A 17,937-nucleotide genomic window follows, 5' to 3' on the forward strand; every position below is an offset into this window, starting at 1 on the left:
GCAGGCCCAGCCATGATTGTGGGGATAGCTGTCATTTGGCTGCTTTAGAATCATGTACCCATCAAAGAACTTGGTTTTCTAAAGCATATGGGTCTATTCACATTACAGCACTTACAGTACAACTTACCTATCTAATTCCGTTTCCTTTTCAATGGCTTTCTGAGTCACAGTCATGAGGTCTTCTTCAAGCTGAAGGATCTTTGAAGACATTTCTTTGCAGGCTTTCTTTACTTCCTCGCTTTCCGCTTTTAGGATGTCAGAGGCTTGAAGCAATCCCTTCAAGTCAAGAAGAGGTTTTTTTTTAGATTTTTTTTTTGTTTTTGTATACAGTCACCATCATCAAAAGGATAGAAAACATTACATGGGCACCTTATAAAATCCACAGTTGGGCTCTATGTGACCCCAACTGGTATATATTGTAATATATCATTTTATAAAACTTGAAATTAAATAAAACCTGTGAGGATTGAAAACGTTCGTATGGGGCACAGAGATTTTAGTTAGAATGAACAAGTAGTTTCAGAATAATAATCTTTATATAGCGCCATCATATTCTGTAGCGGTTTACATATCATGAGGGACATAGACAAATATAATACATTATATATTACATTATATAATATATATATATTCTATGTACAAACAGTCATATGGAACAATAGGAGTGAGGGCCCTGCTCACAAGAGCTTACAGTCTATGAGGATGAAGGGGTGACACAAGAGCTTACAGTCTATGAGTATGATGAGGGGGTGACACAAGAGCTTACAGTCTATGAGTATGATGAGGGGGTGACACAAGAGCTTACAGTCTATGAGGATGAGGAGATGACACAAGAGCTTACAGTCTATGAGGATGAGGAGATGACACAAGAGCTTACAGTCTATGAGGATGAAGGGGGGGGGGGGGGACACAAGAGCTTACAGGACATCAGCCAATTTATTGGTAATGGACCAGATGCATTTATCAGGTCTTTTGGCGACTAGGACCCTGCCTATGTGTAAAGGTTTCTGTGGAACAGCACGGTTAGGTACTGTTTTTTATTGTGGAAGATCACATCATCACTCAGGTGAGGCATAGGAGCGCAGGAAGGGATGTAATGACCGATCAATATCAGGAGCCAGTCCACCATGACTCTGTCAGTGCATACGTAGAATCCTAATAAACTAGATCTACCATCAAAACCAAGCATGATAAACCAGGGACACTTACTCATAGATCCAGCCATTGCAGTAATCTTGTTATATTTGTTATCCATGGCCTCCTTCCATCTAAAATCAACTTTTAAACGTATGCTAATGAGACAGAATGACTCTGGGGGTGTTACCATAGCACCTCCATGCTGTAGGGTCACAGTCTTCCTCTTCTCCCTCATCACTCCCCACTGTGCGAGATTACATTAGGCAAAGGAATGGGAAGTGCTCCTTGAACAGTGTAACAGCCTGTGAAGCTACAGCACAGAGGGGTCCATGTAATACAGGCCAGTCCGGTCCTCTAGAATGAGAAAAGCATTTTGTAACCTAAAAAAGAGGAGAATCCTTAACAACTCCACTTACTAACATGAAACTGACACTGAACCTCTCTTTTATTGCTGGTCATAGACTTCCTACAAATTAAGGCGCCAACAAACCTGAAATGGACTCAACCAGTGTTTGACAATAAAAGAGCTTGCCAAGTCTAGTTTGCATAGGGTTGTACATCCACACAATACCATTCTATTTATTCACCGTTATTGACCTTTGCAAACAGAGACCACATTTTTTTTATGACTTTCAGCTATCACAAAAGTAAAAATAAAACCCGCACCCTCACCCATGTTCTCACCCCCCAATGTAACCAACCTCATTACAACATCCCAAGCTATTGCAAAAGTACAAATGATGAGTAATATGCATCAGGTATTTCATTAATAGATGGTTAACCCTTTAGTGGACTGAGCAGACATCAAAATTAATGACCCCAAAAAATGTTCAACAATCGATGTATCTGTATGAGGGCTTGTTTTTAACATTTTTATAAACCCAGAAAAAACTTAAAATTAATGTTGAAAAATACATCACAGAAAACAACTTTAACCCATTGTGGGAAGGCATTAGCAATGTGGAAGCAGGGTCGTGGAAGGGGGTTAATCACTTGAACAGAGCGGATTGTTTTTTATTAGATGTGTAACAACTTTCTAAAGGCAGCATTAGACGATGAAATAACATTGTAACAATACAATGAGCATTTATATAAAAGGTAATAAGTTCAGATAAACAGAATATGTTTGGGGAGGTGTGGATAGACATCGTAAAACGGGCTTGTAAATAGCAGTCAGGACTTAATTCGGTAACTAAGGCTGGAAGTAGACAACTACTCATTAAACCGGATTTGCTTACAGTATACAGCATATATTTAACAAGTGGGCTGAATTATTGGTTGCGATCCTGCCAGAGATGCTCAGCGTCAGTAAACAGCAGTAAAGCCACAATATTATGTTATATAATATTACCGTACATTATAGCTCTGAAACACACCATAAGAGAACAAGATTTAGCGGGAAAACAAAAATCGCATTTATCTATGCAAGTCTACATATTGCAATCGCAACCCGAGGACCAGGGCTTTCTTTTTGTGGCCGGTGAGTGTAGATCTCCATCACTATATAACAAGGTGGACTTCCATTCTATAATCTGATCTAGAAACGCTAGACAAGCCACGACAGCATCTAGAATGTCTACATCCAACTTGCATAAGATAGAAGTAGGAAATGGAACAATCAGTGGCATATTATAGAGCAGGAAAAGCAGAGCAGATTCTTGTATAGGTTTTGTGCCCATCATATCCATGTGCATGGGACAGTCCTCCCAGGAGCCCCATGGCACAAGTGCAGCTGGCAGTGAAAGAGTCTGAATATCTGGTAGAGAAATGGCACTGGACAGTATCCAAGTCCGCTCCGTACTATTCAGGTACTATAAAATATAATGAGGGGCTGTGTTTACTCATTAATGGTAAAATCATGCTCCGAGCTACAGTAATTAAGAGGAGAACTTTTACAAGCACCCAGGGGTCGGAGCGAGACGGACTCGCTAACAAGTCTTCTTTCCAACTTTCTGTGCTCGTTTTTTTCCCCCTTTACTTATTTAGAAGAGGTTCTCCACCTAACTTTATTTTTTAGTAAACTCCAATTAGGGCTAATGCTCAACGTGAGTGACGTTAAGTGAATTAAGTTGAATTTCTATTACTTTCTGTAGTGGTACCACACTTGCCTATGACAGACAAGGAATAACAGTGCACATGATCAGCTTAGTAATTCTAGGTATATGGCTCTAGGGAACTGTCAATCAAGACAGTGAGGGTGGTGCACCAAACCTATAGGCCACACCCACTGTGCACCAAAATCCTTATTTGTATATAAATAATAATGCTGACTTTGTCTATGATTTAGTATCAAGCGTTATGCTTATGAAGCAGGACATTTGGCCTGCAGATCCCTAGGCTCTAGGTGACCCCGGGACCTTTAAACGAGCTGCTCAGCTTCACTGCAGAAAATGGAGCCCTGCTGCATTACCACACTAAAACTGTGGACAAATGTGGTGTTGCCATGTTTTTCCAATTCCAAAAAGCCCCTTATAGACTCAGGACTAAGCCCAGTACTTTCCAGTCTTCCCGCTACCAGGGAGTTATCTGTTGGGATTTGTGTTCTTCTTCCACAGTTCCATTAAAGCTTACTGCGGCAGATCCAGCCAAAGAGCAAACTGCTTGAAACGTGTCGCCTAAATACACCAAGGGCGACTTATAACCTGTCTATGCCTAAGGGTGCATTCACACGGCGGTATGCCCACCGGGCTTCACAAGCTGCTGTTACACCCTAAACCTTGCACATCCTGTAATCACCAATGAGTTAACAGTGGGAGTGGGGTAAGGGGGGCGTGCTCCTTAAGAATGTAACAGCCTGTGAAGCTGCAGCACGAAGGGACTCTGGTAACACGCCCAGAGCCTTTTTGGCTCTTTAGCATTATTTTAAAGTTGATTTTAGAAGGTAGGAGGCCATAGATAACAAAATATCAGCACAGTCACAGTGCCTGGATCTATGAGTAAGTGTCCCTGGTTTATCATGCTTGATTTTGATGGTAGATTTCCTTTAGGAGGTCCATTTAAAAAATAAAAAATATATAGATTTGTTATGAGAATATAAACAATGTAATACAATTTCAGAGATTTGGGGGGAAAAAAATCACTGAGAGGATAACAAAATTTAAATAGGGGAAAAAAAGAAAACATGACCAAAAACGGTGGAGGTCTGTCTAAGTTTCAGTATTGGCTCTTAGGCCGAATTTACACAAACGTATGCCAGCTGGGCCGTAGCTGTGTGCACAGCCGTGAACACGGGGAGAGATAGGACTTGTCCCATCTTTTTCCCGTGTGCGCAGCAGTACGGTGCCACACATGTGTGGCAACGTATCGCTCCGTGCTGCCATTACTGTCTATGTGGGATGTATGTATGGCCGCCAGCTTGCAGTATTACATACATCCACCATGCAGTCATGTGAATGTGGCCCTACAGTCCACTTGGTGATTGTCATTGATATGAACGGGACAGTCTGCCCCATCTCCTACACTGTAATAGGTTAGTCTATAACTAGCGTCACTGACTACCGGGATCGGTCTCATCATACTGGATCAGTTCTGCTTTTGTCGTTTCTGAAGTACTAAAATGTGTGTGTTGGTTACCAGGCTAAGCTCCTGGAGAAATACTGAGTCATGTCCCACAGCTTCTGCCCCTGTTAAACACATCAAGAGACGGAGTAAAACACAGGGCACACACATTTTAATAATTAACCAAAGCCTTCATTTGTATGTAATAAACCCCGTCATCTATTTGTTTTACAGTTAAGGCTACGTGTGTTTTGTCGCCTTCACAAGCTGAAGGGTTTACCAGCGTCTGCCATGTATAGCGCCCTCATGCCAGCTACTGGCAGCTAATATACTGGATTTATCTGTGACTAAATGGCAATCGTGCTTCTAAAATATGATATGCCTCTGCCATACAGCTAGAACAGCTCTAGGATTATTAGTACAAATGCTCATTCCTTATTGCCGCTGTAAATATATCCATAACAAGCAAGAAATTGTAAATGTGTTGCTGCTTTTCTCCGCAAATTAATATCCCTGGTGGTTGGCAGCACATCCCCTATAGCAGTGATGGCTAACCTATGGCACTGGTGCCACAGGTGGCACTCAGAGCCCTTTCTGTGGGCACTCAGGCCATCACCAGAGATGACTCCAGGCATCTTCCTACAGTCCCAGACAGCCCAGGACTTGCTGTGCACAGAGATATTTTAAAGTGACAGCGCTACCTGGGACTATTTTCTGCTTTATTGGTGTCCTCAGGGGCTGGTATCAATGAAAACTGTGACAGAGCAGGGAGTATAAATCACAAATTAAATTCTGTGTTTTGCACTTTGCGATAAATAAGCGGGTCTTTGTTGTAGTTTGGGCACTCGGTCCCTAAAAGGTTCGCCATCACTGCCCTATAGGGACATGCTGCACAACATAGGGGCCATACTGTCTGTACTGAGGAAGAAGGAACCCTGCTGTCCTTCCAAAATGCCCTTTGCCTAGTATGAAGAAACCAGTAAGAGTAACTTTTCTTCTTTAATGTCTGCAACCACAACAGTCATGTTTATTGTATCAATGATCACTCAATGTAAATGGATGTAAACCAGTGCCAATATAATTTTGCTACCCGATTTTCAGCGTTCAGTGTACAAGGACCGTCTATCTGCACACATTGCGGGTTGTCATGCAGAAAACCCAAATAAAAATCTGCATCAAATGCAATGCAGATGTGTATTGGGGCTCATTCAGACAGGTGCTTCTATTTGTTATTTCTGCTGATGGCATATGGGTCAATGTCTGTTCACACATCCGTTTTTTTTTTTCATAGATGTGCAGACAGTGAGAACAAAACTGCAGCATGCACAATTTTTTTTCTCACGTGCAGACCAGGGACCTCCATAGAAGTTAATAGCTCCACAAATTAAAAAAAAAAAAATGATGGGTTTCTAAACTATCTGAAAAAAACTGAAGACATACAGATGTTTAAAAAAAATGTAAGTGGACACAATATGGACTGAACATGTCCGCAGCCATCCATTTACATTGCTATATTGCCCACTGTACCGCAAGGTAAGTAAGCCGTATAAAAATATAGAGCATGTCCTATTTTCTCATGTATTTCCTCTCCATTTACCCCATAGAAGTTTACGGGAACGTATAAAATACGGGTTGCATACAAGCTCTCTACAGTTGTGCGCCATATGCTACCGTATATACGTGCGGTATCCATGGAGACCAGAACCATTGGGAGGAGCTGGGAGGAGCCAGCCAATAGTCAGGCATTCACCATTTGCCAGCCCACCATATTTTATGTGGATACAGTACGGATACGGTGACATATGTGCACACACGAAAACCGTCACGATTATCCAGATTCCCACAGAACGGAAATACAGGGCTGCAAAAATTGCACGTTTGTGTTAATGAGCTAAAAGCTGCAAAATTTCACTTTTAAAATCAGCGTGTATTACGCATTGTGTACGTATCCATGTGCGTTGGCGAGGGTAAACACACAAGTTTAGGATGGAATAAGAAGGCGTGAACCATCAAGTACAACTTGTTTTATTATCTTACAGCAATCTTCGCCTCTAACCACTTTGTAGAAGATGCCGGTCCCTGCCAGCGCAAATACATCCAATTCTAAATCATAACACAGTAAACTAAATTTTAATTACCGTATTACTAAATTATTGTAGAAAAACCTTCCTGCCAGTAATAGGTGTGACGTTTTATAGCTACTTTTCATGTCTTCCAATTAGATAAGGATTTTTGGTAATATTGTGCACAATCCTCAAGGGAGAAACAAAGAAAAAATCTTGTATCCTGCCCAAGACCATATAAAACAACATTACATCTATTTGTCATTACAGACACACAGGCACCAAATGATCCATGTACCCCCATACAGTCAATAACCCAATCAGGGATACCCAGAATTTTATAGAGCAGGGATAATCGCGAGTATAAAATGGTGTCATATGGAAAGTAACTCTAGAGGACAAATCTAACATAAGCGCATTGTGTGTGGTAGGGCTGAGCACCACCACGGTGATAATGAGATATCAATCTCCAACAACGTCCCTGATACAGATCTGCTGCAATGTAACATATTACCAGTCTATTCAGGACATTTAACAATGGAAACCAAGGAACCCTGTGAGTGCAGCGAGTTTCAGTGACCAACCCTCTACACGTTCTGCTGCCCATAAACTTACGATAAAAGCTGAATAGTTGGAAAAGGTTGTAAATGAATATGAAAATGAATGCAGCAAAATTGTGTAGTAAAGAAGTTATAAATTACTGAGGTATATCAGGAAGATAGATAGATCCCTTGTAGCAGTGCATATGTGCAATGGTACACGGCGCACCCTCTGCAGTATTATATAGCACCCCACCAATAAGTTGGTGCACCCTTGGGACAATAGTGGAAGCAGAAAGATCCATTCGTAGTGATGTCGCAGTCCCTTCACTACAGACAGAGCTGTCTGCTTCTGGCACCGTATGTAAGCCATTGTTTATAAGCCACCCTATGGATAGGTCATTAATAGATTTTGCCTAGAAAATCTATTTAATATTTAAGATTTGGCAAAAGATATATCAAGTCTCTGCTGTTCAAGGGGATAGGGAATAACAAGCGGATTGGTGAAGGCCCAATATGTTACATGATACATGATAGGTTCTTAGGTTTGTACTTAAGTTGAATTTGCAGAATTTGCAGTTATATTTCATAATTGTAACTCCAGAAAAAAAAATTGTCCCAGTGACAATTGGATTTCCAAATTTTGGGGATTTTCAAAATGTTGTGCTTTAATGAAAACAAGGTTTATCAATAATGCATGATAAACATAAAACTAAATGTATGGTAAACACACAAAAACGTATGCATTTTCAGTGCGTTTAAAAACGCACGGTCCAAGGACGCACCGTGTGACAGCACCCTTAATCTGGTGTACTTAAATTGGGGACTGCCTGTAGTTGGTACAGCACCTTTAAAAAATGTGTGTTTGAAGCTTGGTTAAAAAACATTGAATATTTCCCCAAAAAGCACATTATACCCCTAAGGCAGGATTTTTTTTATCTGTTAAAAACACAGACACCTTATTAGAAGCCCAACAGGTCCTATTATAGCACACAGCGGGGGTGAGCTTTCATTACAACGCCCAAGACACAAACGCAAACTTTGCCTTACATATAACTTGCAGCTTTTTACATTTCATATATATATATATGAAATGTAAAAAGTGTATATATACACACTCACACAATAAACATATAACATGCATTGTATATAATAAACTACACGTGCAGTGGACTTTGCAGAAGCTGGTAAGAATTTTAATAACTCTGTAAATACAGATGCTCAGTTTTTAATAGCAAGCTATATTTAACAACTGCAAAATAGGAAGTAAAAACCTAAACTTATCTAAGAAAATGCACAAGATACAAGCAAGTCTTCCATGCGGAGACAGAAAAGTGCTCTTTCTAGCATAAATATCGCTCTTAGGCTGCTTGGCTCCCAGACTACTTTAAAAATTATTATTCCCTGTAACTTGATAAAATCTGTTGAACTTGACCCATTTCACTTTTTTTTTTTTTTTTTACAAAAGACGGATTGCAAAGCATTTATTCAATGTTTTCAGCCACTAGAGGGCAACACAAGATTAGAAAAGACACAAGTGATTTCCACCTCCCCCCACCAATAAAACATGATCTCTACTTCCAAGCACAGCTTACTGCAAATCCAAGGATCTAAATAGCACTACAAGGATTTCATACCCACAATTCATTTCATAAAGAGTGTCCAACGTGAAGGAAAGAAGGTCTGCAACATGTAAAAAACAAAAACAAAACCCTGGGATAACGGATTGTGAGAAGATAAAGGTTACAGAAAACCTATGTGTGTGTGTGTGATGGCGACCAAAAATCTCATACTGCAAAAAGATATAAAGGATTAAGGAACCACATTTAAAAAGGGACCATCACCAGATTTTACCGAGTAAACTACCAGCCCTCTAAGACAGGGTATGAAATGTCCTTCTAGAATTCCCTCTTATATGTGAAATCTCTCTTGCTCATATATATTTCTTACTCATATTTTGCCTGAGATGAGTCAATTTTAGGGGCTGCAGGGGGAGTGTCATTTCAGATGCTCTCGGTTCTGTTCTATAGTACATAGAAACATGCTTCCAGTGCCATTTTAAAGCGAAGCATTTTATCATTCAGTTCCATCAGGCTGTGATATACAGCATTGGAGATAGAGGGAGATAATTAAAAAGGTGGGAACTGGATCTCTCTGGAGCTTGCATTTCCAAGCATGTAGATCACAGAACCATCTGATGTGATCTGGAGATGAGATTCTTATCTTTAATAGGATACCATAATTCTAGGCACTATAGAACCAAAGATAAGGATGTCTGAAGCGACACTCCCCCTTCAGCCTCTACATTCAACTCATCTCAGGCAAAATAGGACTCTGCGCTGATTATTTTTTAATGTGTATATGAGAGCATTTTGTTTATAGGTAAAAGGGTGAGGTCTCACATAAAAGAGGGAACTCTAGAATGGCATTTCATACCCTTCCTGAAGGGACTAGTAGCTTAATGGTGTAATTCTTGGTGTAATAATATAGACACAACCTTGGAGCATCAACTGCCTCATTAGCATATGGATTAAACAGGGAATTTCTCGGAAATACCAAAATGTTCAAGGTACCAAGTGCGCTAAAGGGTACTAGAAGGTCACATGTCCTACCACTCGAGTAGTGATTGATCACATAGAATCCCCCCCGTATCACCCAAAGGAGCCCAGACATCCGGAATCCTTAAATAGAATGGAGCGATATGGCATTTAAAGTGGGTACTAGCCCCAGTACCTAAACTGACGTAATTTAAAAAAAAAAAACATGTCTTTTAGCTGCATTAATACATGGGCAATTCTGTAAACACCGAGCCTGAAATAGCCGCTACTGTTTTGTGCCAGTAAATGGGTAAATCCTGTTAACAATTAAATGCCATAAACACCTTTCACGCCAGTAAAAGTTGAAGCGAATGGCGTTTCCAGTCCTATCAGTGTAAATTTACCTTTGTATGCTGTTAAATATGAACGGTGCAGTGGGAAAAGAAAAGCCATTATATGCCACCCTTCCTTATCAGTCCTGACGTCAGGCCCCCGCCATAAATTATCTTTAAGAGAGTCCCGGGCTGACAGATGACTTTGTTTATTGCACGCTATTCCACTGTAAACCATAGTAAAAATGAAGATTGCATGCTGCAATGCCAAGAATAGGTAAGCCATCAGTGTGCCGCAGCCAATGGCGAGGCGGCGTTACACAATTCTGGATAGACGGCCCGCTGTCCTGCCCGATTGTTGTACAATTAGCAGCTCTATATCCTGTGGACAGTGTGCACAAGTCCTTAACGTCTTCCCCTCAGGAGCACTTGTTGTGCCATTACCTTTATCATTACGCTACTGTTTCATGCACAATGTACACAACAATATTGGGCAAGTCACTTTACAGCTGTAGGAACAGAAATGTGCGCTTCCTCATAAAAGTCAGAGAGTTAATTTATTACATCACAACATATTATAATTCCCAGTAGTTACAGTTACAATTCTAACCATTAAAAATGAAAAATTCCCTATTCTGTTCTCTCATGGAGATCACACATTAGTGGGATAAGTGAACGGTTTTATTTATTAGTACCAACATTTCCTTCTAGAGAGGAAAAAAATAAAGTCACTTAAAGGGAGTTATGGCAGGAGTAACAGTCCTCTAAGGACAAGACCTTGTTGCACCAACTGCCTCATTAGCATAGAGATTAAAATGAGAATTTCTCAGAAACCGCATAATATGCAGAGATAATAAAAGCAGATCCTAGTGCTAAACCCTTCGATAACGCTAACAAGCACTGCTGCGCTGTACACTAGAAACGCTGGACTGCTCTCAAAGCGGTCCAGCGTATTCATGAGGGGGCGGTGACTGCCACATGACGTGCTGCAGTTACCGCTGGCCTATGGAGTGAGCGGGCGGATCTGGGGAAGAGGCAGCACATCGGACTGCCACCTCATGAATATGCCGGACTGCTTTGAGAGCAGTCAAGCGTTTCTAGTGTACAGTACAGCAGTGTTTGTTAGCGTTATCGGAGGTTTAGCACTAGGACCTGCTCACTTTAGTACCGTTTTTTAGCGTGATAGGTCCTCTTTAAATAGAACACTGTATCCAGGGCAGCTTCTATTAGACTGAAGGTGAGTAGGCATACAGAGCAGTGTAAACAATGAAGTGACTTCAGAGTCTGCATGAAGTCCAATAGAAAGTTGGTGGTGATAGTTGCACCGTCCCAAAACCCAGCACCTTCACCTAAGCTATGCCAACTCTATCAATTTTGTGTGGCATTATAAACTTCGGTATTCTTACGGGGGATGGGGAGAAACATTGGAATACATGCAAATCCTAGAATAAGCCCTTTTGCTAAAAATGCCAGGAGATGAGGTAAGAGAACATGTTGCATCTGGGACTGGGTATGAAGAAGAGCGGAGTGTGGTGTCCTTGTGTGTTACCCACAGGGTGTCACATATATATTTACTTTTTTCGGATGACTAAATCTGGGGTTTTATACTCCAAAAAATACTGTATGTTACATTGACAAATCTACTTGGCGATTCCTCTTAGGTCATATAAGAAATAAGTCGATTTTCTTGTGAGCCCTTCTGGGGTGCAGGGACTGATGCGAGTGATAACATCTCTTGACAACAATGTGGAATAACTTTTAAAGGTAAGTTTTGTGATCATATAGCTCTTATTTGGTGAAGAGCATGTACCGCCGGGTTATTACCATATCATTTTATCTAGTTATGCTGCACAGGAGTTCATGGAGTTATGGGGATGAAGGTGGTGCTCAGTAGGTGGTGCCACACTCCAAGTAAATGTCATACCTCAACCATGGATTATTTTCACAGCAACCCAGTTATTGACATTTAACCCTCTGATTTCCTCTTCAATTTTTTTCTACCCTGCTGCCAAAAGTCAAAGATTTTTTTTTCATTCCGTTTCCAGTGCTGGCTTGTTTTTTGTTTTTTGGTGGAATCAATTGTTTTTCTTGGTGGCACCATTTAATATTCTGTGTAGTGTACTAGGAAGCACGAAAAGAAAAACCAAATGTGGTACAAATTACAAAAACAAACCACAGTTTGCCATTTTGCATTCTGCTCTCGTTTTTACAACTTTCCCTGTGCGGTCCGGATGACACCCATCCATTTTAGAGATACCAAATGTATATATTTATGTTATATCCTAATCCTTTCAGTGTAAGTTGTAACTTCTTTTTTACCTTTTCATCTATACAATTTTTTGAACTGTAGGACCTCAAGAACCAGAGAAAAAATGGCTATTATGACTTTTTTCTGTCACAGCGTTCCCTGTATGGGACAATGGTTTTTATACATTGACAGATTTGGTGTTTTGGGACAAAGGGATATAACCAAATTCTCTGGAAAAAAGGGGGGGGGGGGTGATTTGAATTTTCACATGTTTTTTTTTTTTTAAGTTTTCTGTGCTCTACTTACACAATTGATGGGTTTACAACATATTATTCTGTAGTGATGTGTACATAGAGGTTGGGGGGTGGCATTATTTGGCATGAATACACACTGTAAAGTAAAATGCTGTGGTCCACAAGCTGTGGCTCTCCAATTATCCTGTAACTATAACTCTCAGCGTTCCCACGAGTCTGAGACTCTATGATCACCCTAGGACCAGCAATATCACAGCAACCTGAGACCCGCAGATTGCAAAGCACCGGTCAGACGCTGAAAGCCTTCCTGCTAGCGCTCTTTTCCCCCCATGGGACTACATCTGGAAATGCTTGTGATCCAAGCCTGGTACCAAAATCCTGAAGCTTTCTAATAGTTTTACAACATAAAAGCCAAAGTGGCTGAAGGTTAATAGAATTAACCTGTACTCTGTAAACACACAACTCATGCACCTTATACTATATAGCTTGTCATCATCTCATTCAGCTTCCGTCCGAGCTTCAAAGAAAAGCAGCTCGCCCTGGCGGAAAGCCGTGAGCAAATCCAGGCAAGGGATCCTAGCGAATATGGGAGAGTTTTTAAAGGAACGATACAAAATGTCAATCTGGGGAATGTGCCTTTATAGACCATCAGAGATAGAGAAACATAGGACGTAGGAAAGTAATGCACTTTTACCATGGTGGCCTATAACCAAATCTCACTGACTTCACTGAGAATTTCCCTAACAAATGCATGTATTTCTTTTAGGCAAATAACCATTACTACAAGTTTGCGGGCACAGTACAAGTTGAACCTAAAAAATATTTTCTCATAACAGCCCTGGACTTCATCATTTCTGATTTCTCAGACTCTACCATCTCTGACTAGCATGGGGACAGAGCATGTTATAGGGGGACAGCAGCCTGAAATCTGAACACTAATACTGAACCCCAAAGATAAAACAGAAGACAGATGAATTTCAAGTCTAGCAGACACCATTGTGTAGTGGACAATGAATTTTGGGCCCCCAGAACAGACCTACACTACATATAAAATATATAAATAAGAAGATGTAGGTTTGACTACAGAAAGCATTATAGGTCACCATAGAAGTGGGGGACTGTATTTGTGTCGGGGGATTTCCCAGCTTGCTTTATATTTTTGAAAGATAAAATAAAAAGGCTAAAATAAAAAGGCTAAAATAAAAATAATAAAAAATATCTAAAGTTACATATATGGACCCCTTATTGCATAGCCTGTCCTCTATAGGACATTGGATGCTGTGATATATAACGTCGGGCTGGGTTAGTGCTTGTGGCCCTTTAGTTGGAATTCACCACATCCGCAAACTATTTTGAACCTAGTACATAGCTGCTGTGTCTTAAAGGGAATCTACCATAACAAACCAGGACACTAACTCCTAGATCCAGACATTGTGACTGTGGTAATCTTCTTATACGTGTTATCCATAGCCTCCTTCCTTTCAAAAATCTACTTTTAAAATTATGCTAATGAGACAGAAGGCCTCTGGTGGTGGAACCAGAGCCCCTCCGTGCTGTAGCTTCACAGGCTGTTACACTTTGTAGGATCCTTTCCCACTGTGTGAGAATTACATCAGGCAGAGGGAGAAGGAAGTGCAGAAGAAGCAGAAGGGGAGAGGGAGACACAGTAAAAGCCTCAGCACCTAGAAGATGCTCACAGTACTTTCATTTTTTGCACTATTAAAAAGCTTTCTGCAGCTCCTGGAGGCATCATGTAGTTGCAGATTTATGACTCATGCACTTGAACAGAGCAGGAGAGTGGGTGCAGGAGAGGTAATGGGCGAGTACTCCTCACCCCTCCCATCTCCATTGAAAACCAATCAGCCTGCGAAAATACAGCAAAATATAGTAGTGCAGTGAGACAGCATGTGCTTGCCACACTGTGAACGGGTGCCATAGAAGTCACATTGTACGGCCAGATCAGGATTCCCCTTAAGATCAGTTCCGTGCTTCTGACAGAGTTACCCACAGACGTCTTCCTCTTCCTAGGATATAGTCACAGATCTCTTTTTTTTTTTTCCTTTTATTACCGATCTACATATAATATACAAAGTTTAAAATACATACATTGCAACCATGCACGGGAAAAAGAAAAGGCCAAATACATCATATAACAAATCTTCAAGAAAGTTTCCCTTTTTTTTTTCCCTTCCTTTTCCTTCTTGTCATTTCTCTTCCCTTTCCTTGCCCTCCCCTCCCCCAATCCCCCCCCTACCCTGGCAGCGGTGGGAAAAAAAAAAAGTAGTCATAGATCTCTACCACATACTCACATCTCTCTCTGCGAGCAGCTGCTCAGAGCACTCTCTTTCCCGTAACAAGGACAGCTCCAGTCGCTCCACCTCTTGGCGCAGTTGGGAGGTTTCTTTCTCGAGGACGCTGGTTATCTTCAGCAACTCCTCTTTTTCTTTCATTGTTTTTTCTATTTTTAGCTGAAATTGTAAAAGACAATAGCACAACAAGTTCTTATGCCGCACAGTGAAGGTGACCATTACTAATACATGTACAAGAACGGGAATGACCTTTGTTTTGTTTCTATGAAATAAAGGGACATTTGAAGCGGAAAAAAAAACTCTTCCATTTAGGGAAATTAGGAAACCAGTCTCATTTGCCTTGGTGTTTGACACACAGCTATAGAGGTGGTGTGAGAAATGTATCTAAAACTATAGAAAACTGCCATGGTGATCACACATCACCTACCTCCAGGAGTCCAGCCTTGGTTGTTACCACCAACATGTCTGAATGACCCTCATCTTCCATTGTTAACAGTTCATCTACAGGAGATGATGTGCGGAACTGGAAGGGCGTGCTCGCCCCACGGATTTCTCCCTTATGGGTCACATAGCAGAACTGGTAGAACTCTCCATCATCATTAGGAAGATAGTATCCTAGAGACACAGACAAGAGAAGGGTTTAAAGACCTAAAATGAAAATTGCTTTCCAAAATATTGTTCACGGGTTCAGCTTTAACCCATTCAGGACGTAGCCAGTGTTTAGATTAAAGGGGTATTCCCGTGAAGACAAGTTTCTTAAATATACTCAGGATAACAAAATAACACATTCTCTAATTCACTGTTATTAACAAAAATACAGCATTTCACAGATATATTTACAGTCCTGCTGTACACAATTTCAGTCGCCCAGGTTTCCGACCCTGTATCTTCTGAATTTAGGGTTGGCAGACATTGTTCTCCTGTCTGATGCTGGGCTGACCTTCTCTCTGCACCCTGACTGTAGCCCCCACCCATTAATTCCAGGAGGGGTCTTTATGCGGCAGAGTGGGAGGGGGGCACTTCAGATCTGACAATGTTGTAGCAGAGCAGAGATGTAGCAAGGCTTAGAAAATCATTGGGGCAGATTTACTTACCCGGTCCGTTCGCGATCCAGCGGCGCGTTCTCTGCGCTGGATTCGGGTCTGGCCGGGTAGTTCCTTCATCAAGGTAGTTCCTCCGCCGTCCACCAGGTGGCGCTGCTGCGCTGAAAAGCATCTGAACGCGCTGGAGTTCACCGGCTCGGGCTGAGTGAAGGTAAGCGCGTCCCAAGCGACACATTTCTTTTTTTAAATGCGGCAGGTTTTCCGAATTCGTCGGGTTTTTGCTCGGCCACGCCCCCCGATTTCCGTCGCGTGCATGCCGGCGCCGATGCACCACAATCCGATCGCGTGCGCCAAAATCCCGGGGCAATACAGGGGAAATCTGCGCAAATCGGAAATATTCGGGTAACACGTCGGGAAAATGCGAATCGGGCCCTTAGTAAATGACCCCCATTATGTGTTATATGCATCTCATCATCTCTGATCTGTTTCATTTTTCTTTCTATGTGTCAGAAACTAGTACAATCGTCAGACGGTAAATGAAAGCGTATATAAACCCTATACCCTGATAATCTAACCACATTGTCACCACACTGGATCTCAGAGCACAGAGGAATCATGAAGTGTTTGCTTAAAAAAGAGATAGGAGCTAAATCAGCAATAAAACTGAGTAAAATTGAAAATAAAGTGTTAAAAATGATCTTTTTTGAATAAAAATCACTAGGGGATTAAAATTTGAGAATTTTCATACTTGGGCAGACCCCACTAAGGCTCAGCCTCATTTTTTGTAATGGTTATAACTTTTAACCCCTTCCCGCCGATACCCTTTTTCGTTTTTGCGTTTTCATTTTTCACTCCCCACCTTCAAAAATCTATAACTTTTTTATTTTTCCATGTAAAGAGCTGTGTTATGGCTTGTTTTTTGCGTAACAAATTGCACTTTATAGTGACGGTATTTAAGTGTACTGGGAAGTGGTGAAAACCGTATTCTTGTGGGCTTGGATTTTACTGATTTCTTTTTAACTGTGTTTTTATTTATTTTCACAATTTTTAACAAATTATACATACATTTGTCAAGCATAGAAAAGTACATTTAAGTCAACAGTAACAAAATGGTCACTACTTGCTCTTGAGAGAGCTAGGTTAGATGGTTATATACTATCAATGACTGATTTTACGGATTTCACTGTACGCCCTAAATGACATGTCTACTTTATTTTTTGGGTTGGTACGATCACTGTGATACCAAATTTGTATACGTTTTATAATGTTTTCATACATTTACAATAATTAAAACCTCATGTACAAAAAAAAGTTTTGGGGATTTTGCCATCATCTGGCGCTAATAACTTTTTTTATACTTTGGGTGGTGTAATTTTTTTGCAACTTTGGATTACGTTTTCAATGTTATCATATCTAGGACTGTACAACCTTTTGATCACCTTTTATAGAATTTTTTATATTTTTCTAAATGGAAAAAAGTGACATATTGACATTGGACGCTATTTTCCGTTACGGGGTTAAACACCGTGAAAAAACTTTATTATATTTTGATAGATATATCCGTTCTAGGGAAAGGGGGATGATTTGAATTTTTATGTTTTTTTTATTATAATTTATATTTTTAAACTTTTTTTTTTATTTAAATTTTTACTATTTTTCCGACTCCCTTGGGTACTTTAACCCTGGGTTGTCTGATCGATTCTACCATACAGTATGGCAGTATATTGGGATTTTCCTCCTTCTTCATTACAATGTGCTGATCGGGTTAAAACGAGACAGCCTCGGGTCTTCGAAGACACAAGGCTGTCATAGTGATGGATCGGCACTCCCCGATGACGTCATGGGGAGCGACGATCCTCACCAAGATGGTGGCCAATTTTTTTAAACCGCCGGGAAATCACCCGCGAACTGAAATATGCAGCAAAGACTTACCGGCTATGGTGAGGGCTCAGCCTGTGAGCCCTCTCCATGCACCTG

General features: G+C 40.8%; 1 protein-coding gene across 1 annotated transcript in view; it reads right to left on the bottom strand.

The window, feature by feature from the left end:
* Positions 1-17,937, bottom strand: part of TAX1BP1 (Tax1 binding protein 1) — a 54,762-nt gene that overhangs the window by 18,833 nt on the left and 17,992 nt on the right. Inside the window, exons 4-6 of the mRNA XM_072153722.1 lie at positions 15,345-15,532; positions 14,918-15,076; positions 128-276 (exon numbers count right to left, since the gene is read on the bottom strand). Of these exons, the coding sequence (XP_072009823.1) occupies positions 128-276; positions 14,918-15,076; positions 15,345-15,532 (496 nt within the window). The remainder of the gene's footprint in view (positions 1-127; positions 277-14,917; positions 15,077-15,344; positions 15,533-17,937) is intronic.

Source organism: Engystomops pustulosus, chromosome 5, assembly GCF_040894005.1.
Source record: "Engystomops pustulosus chromosome 5, aEngPut4.maternal, whole genome shotgun sequence".
NCBI lineage: Eukaryota > Metazoa > Chordata > Amphibia > Anura > Leptodactylidae > Engystomops > Engystomops pustulosus.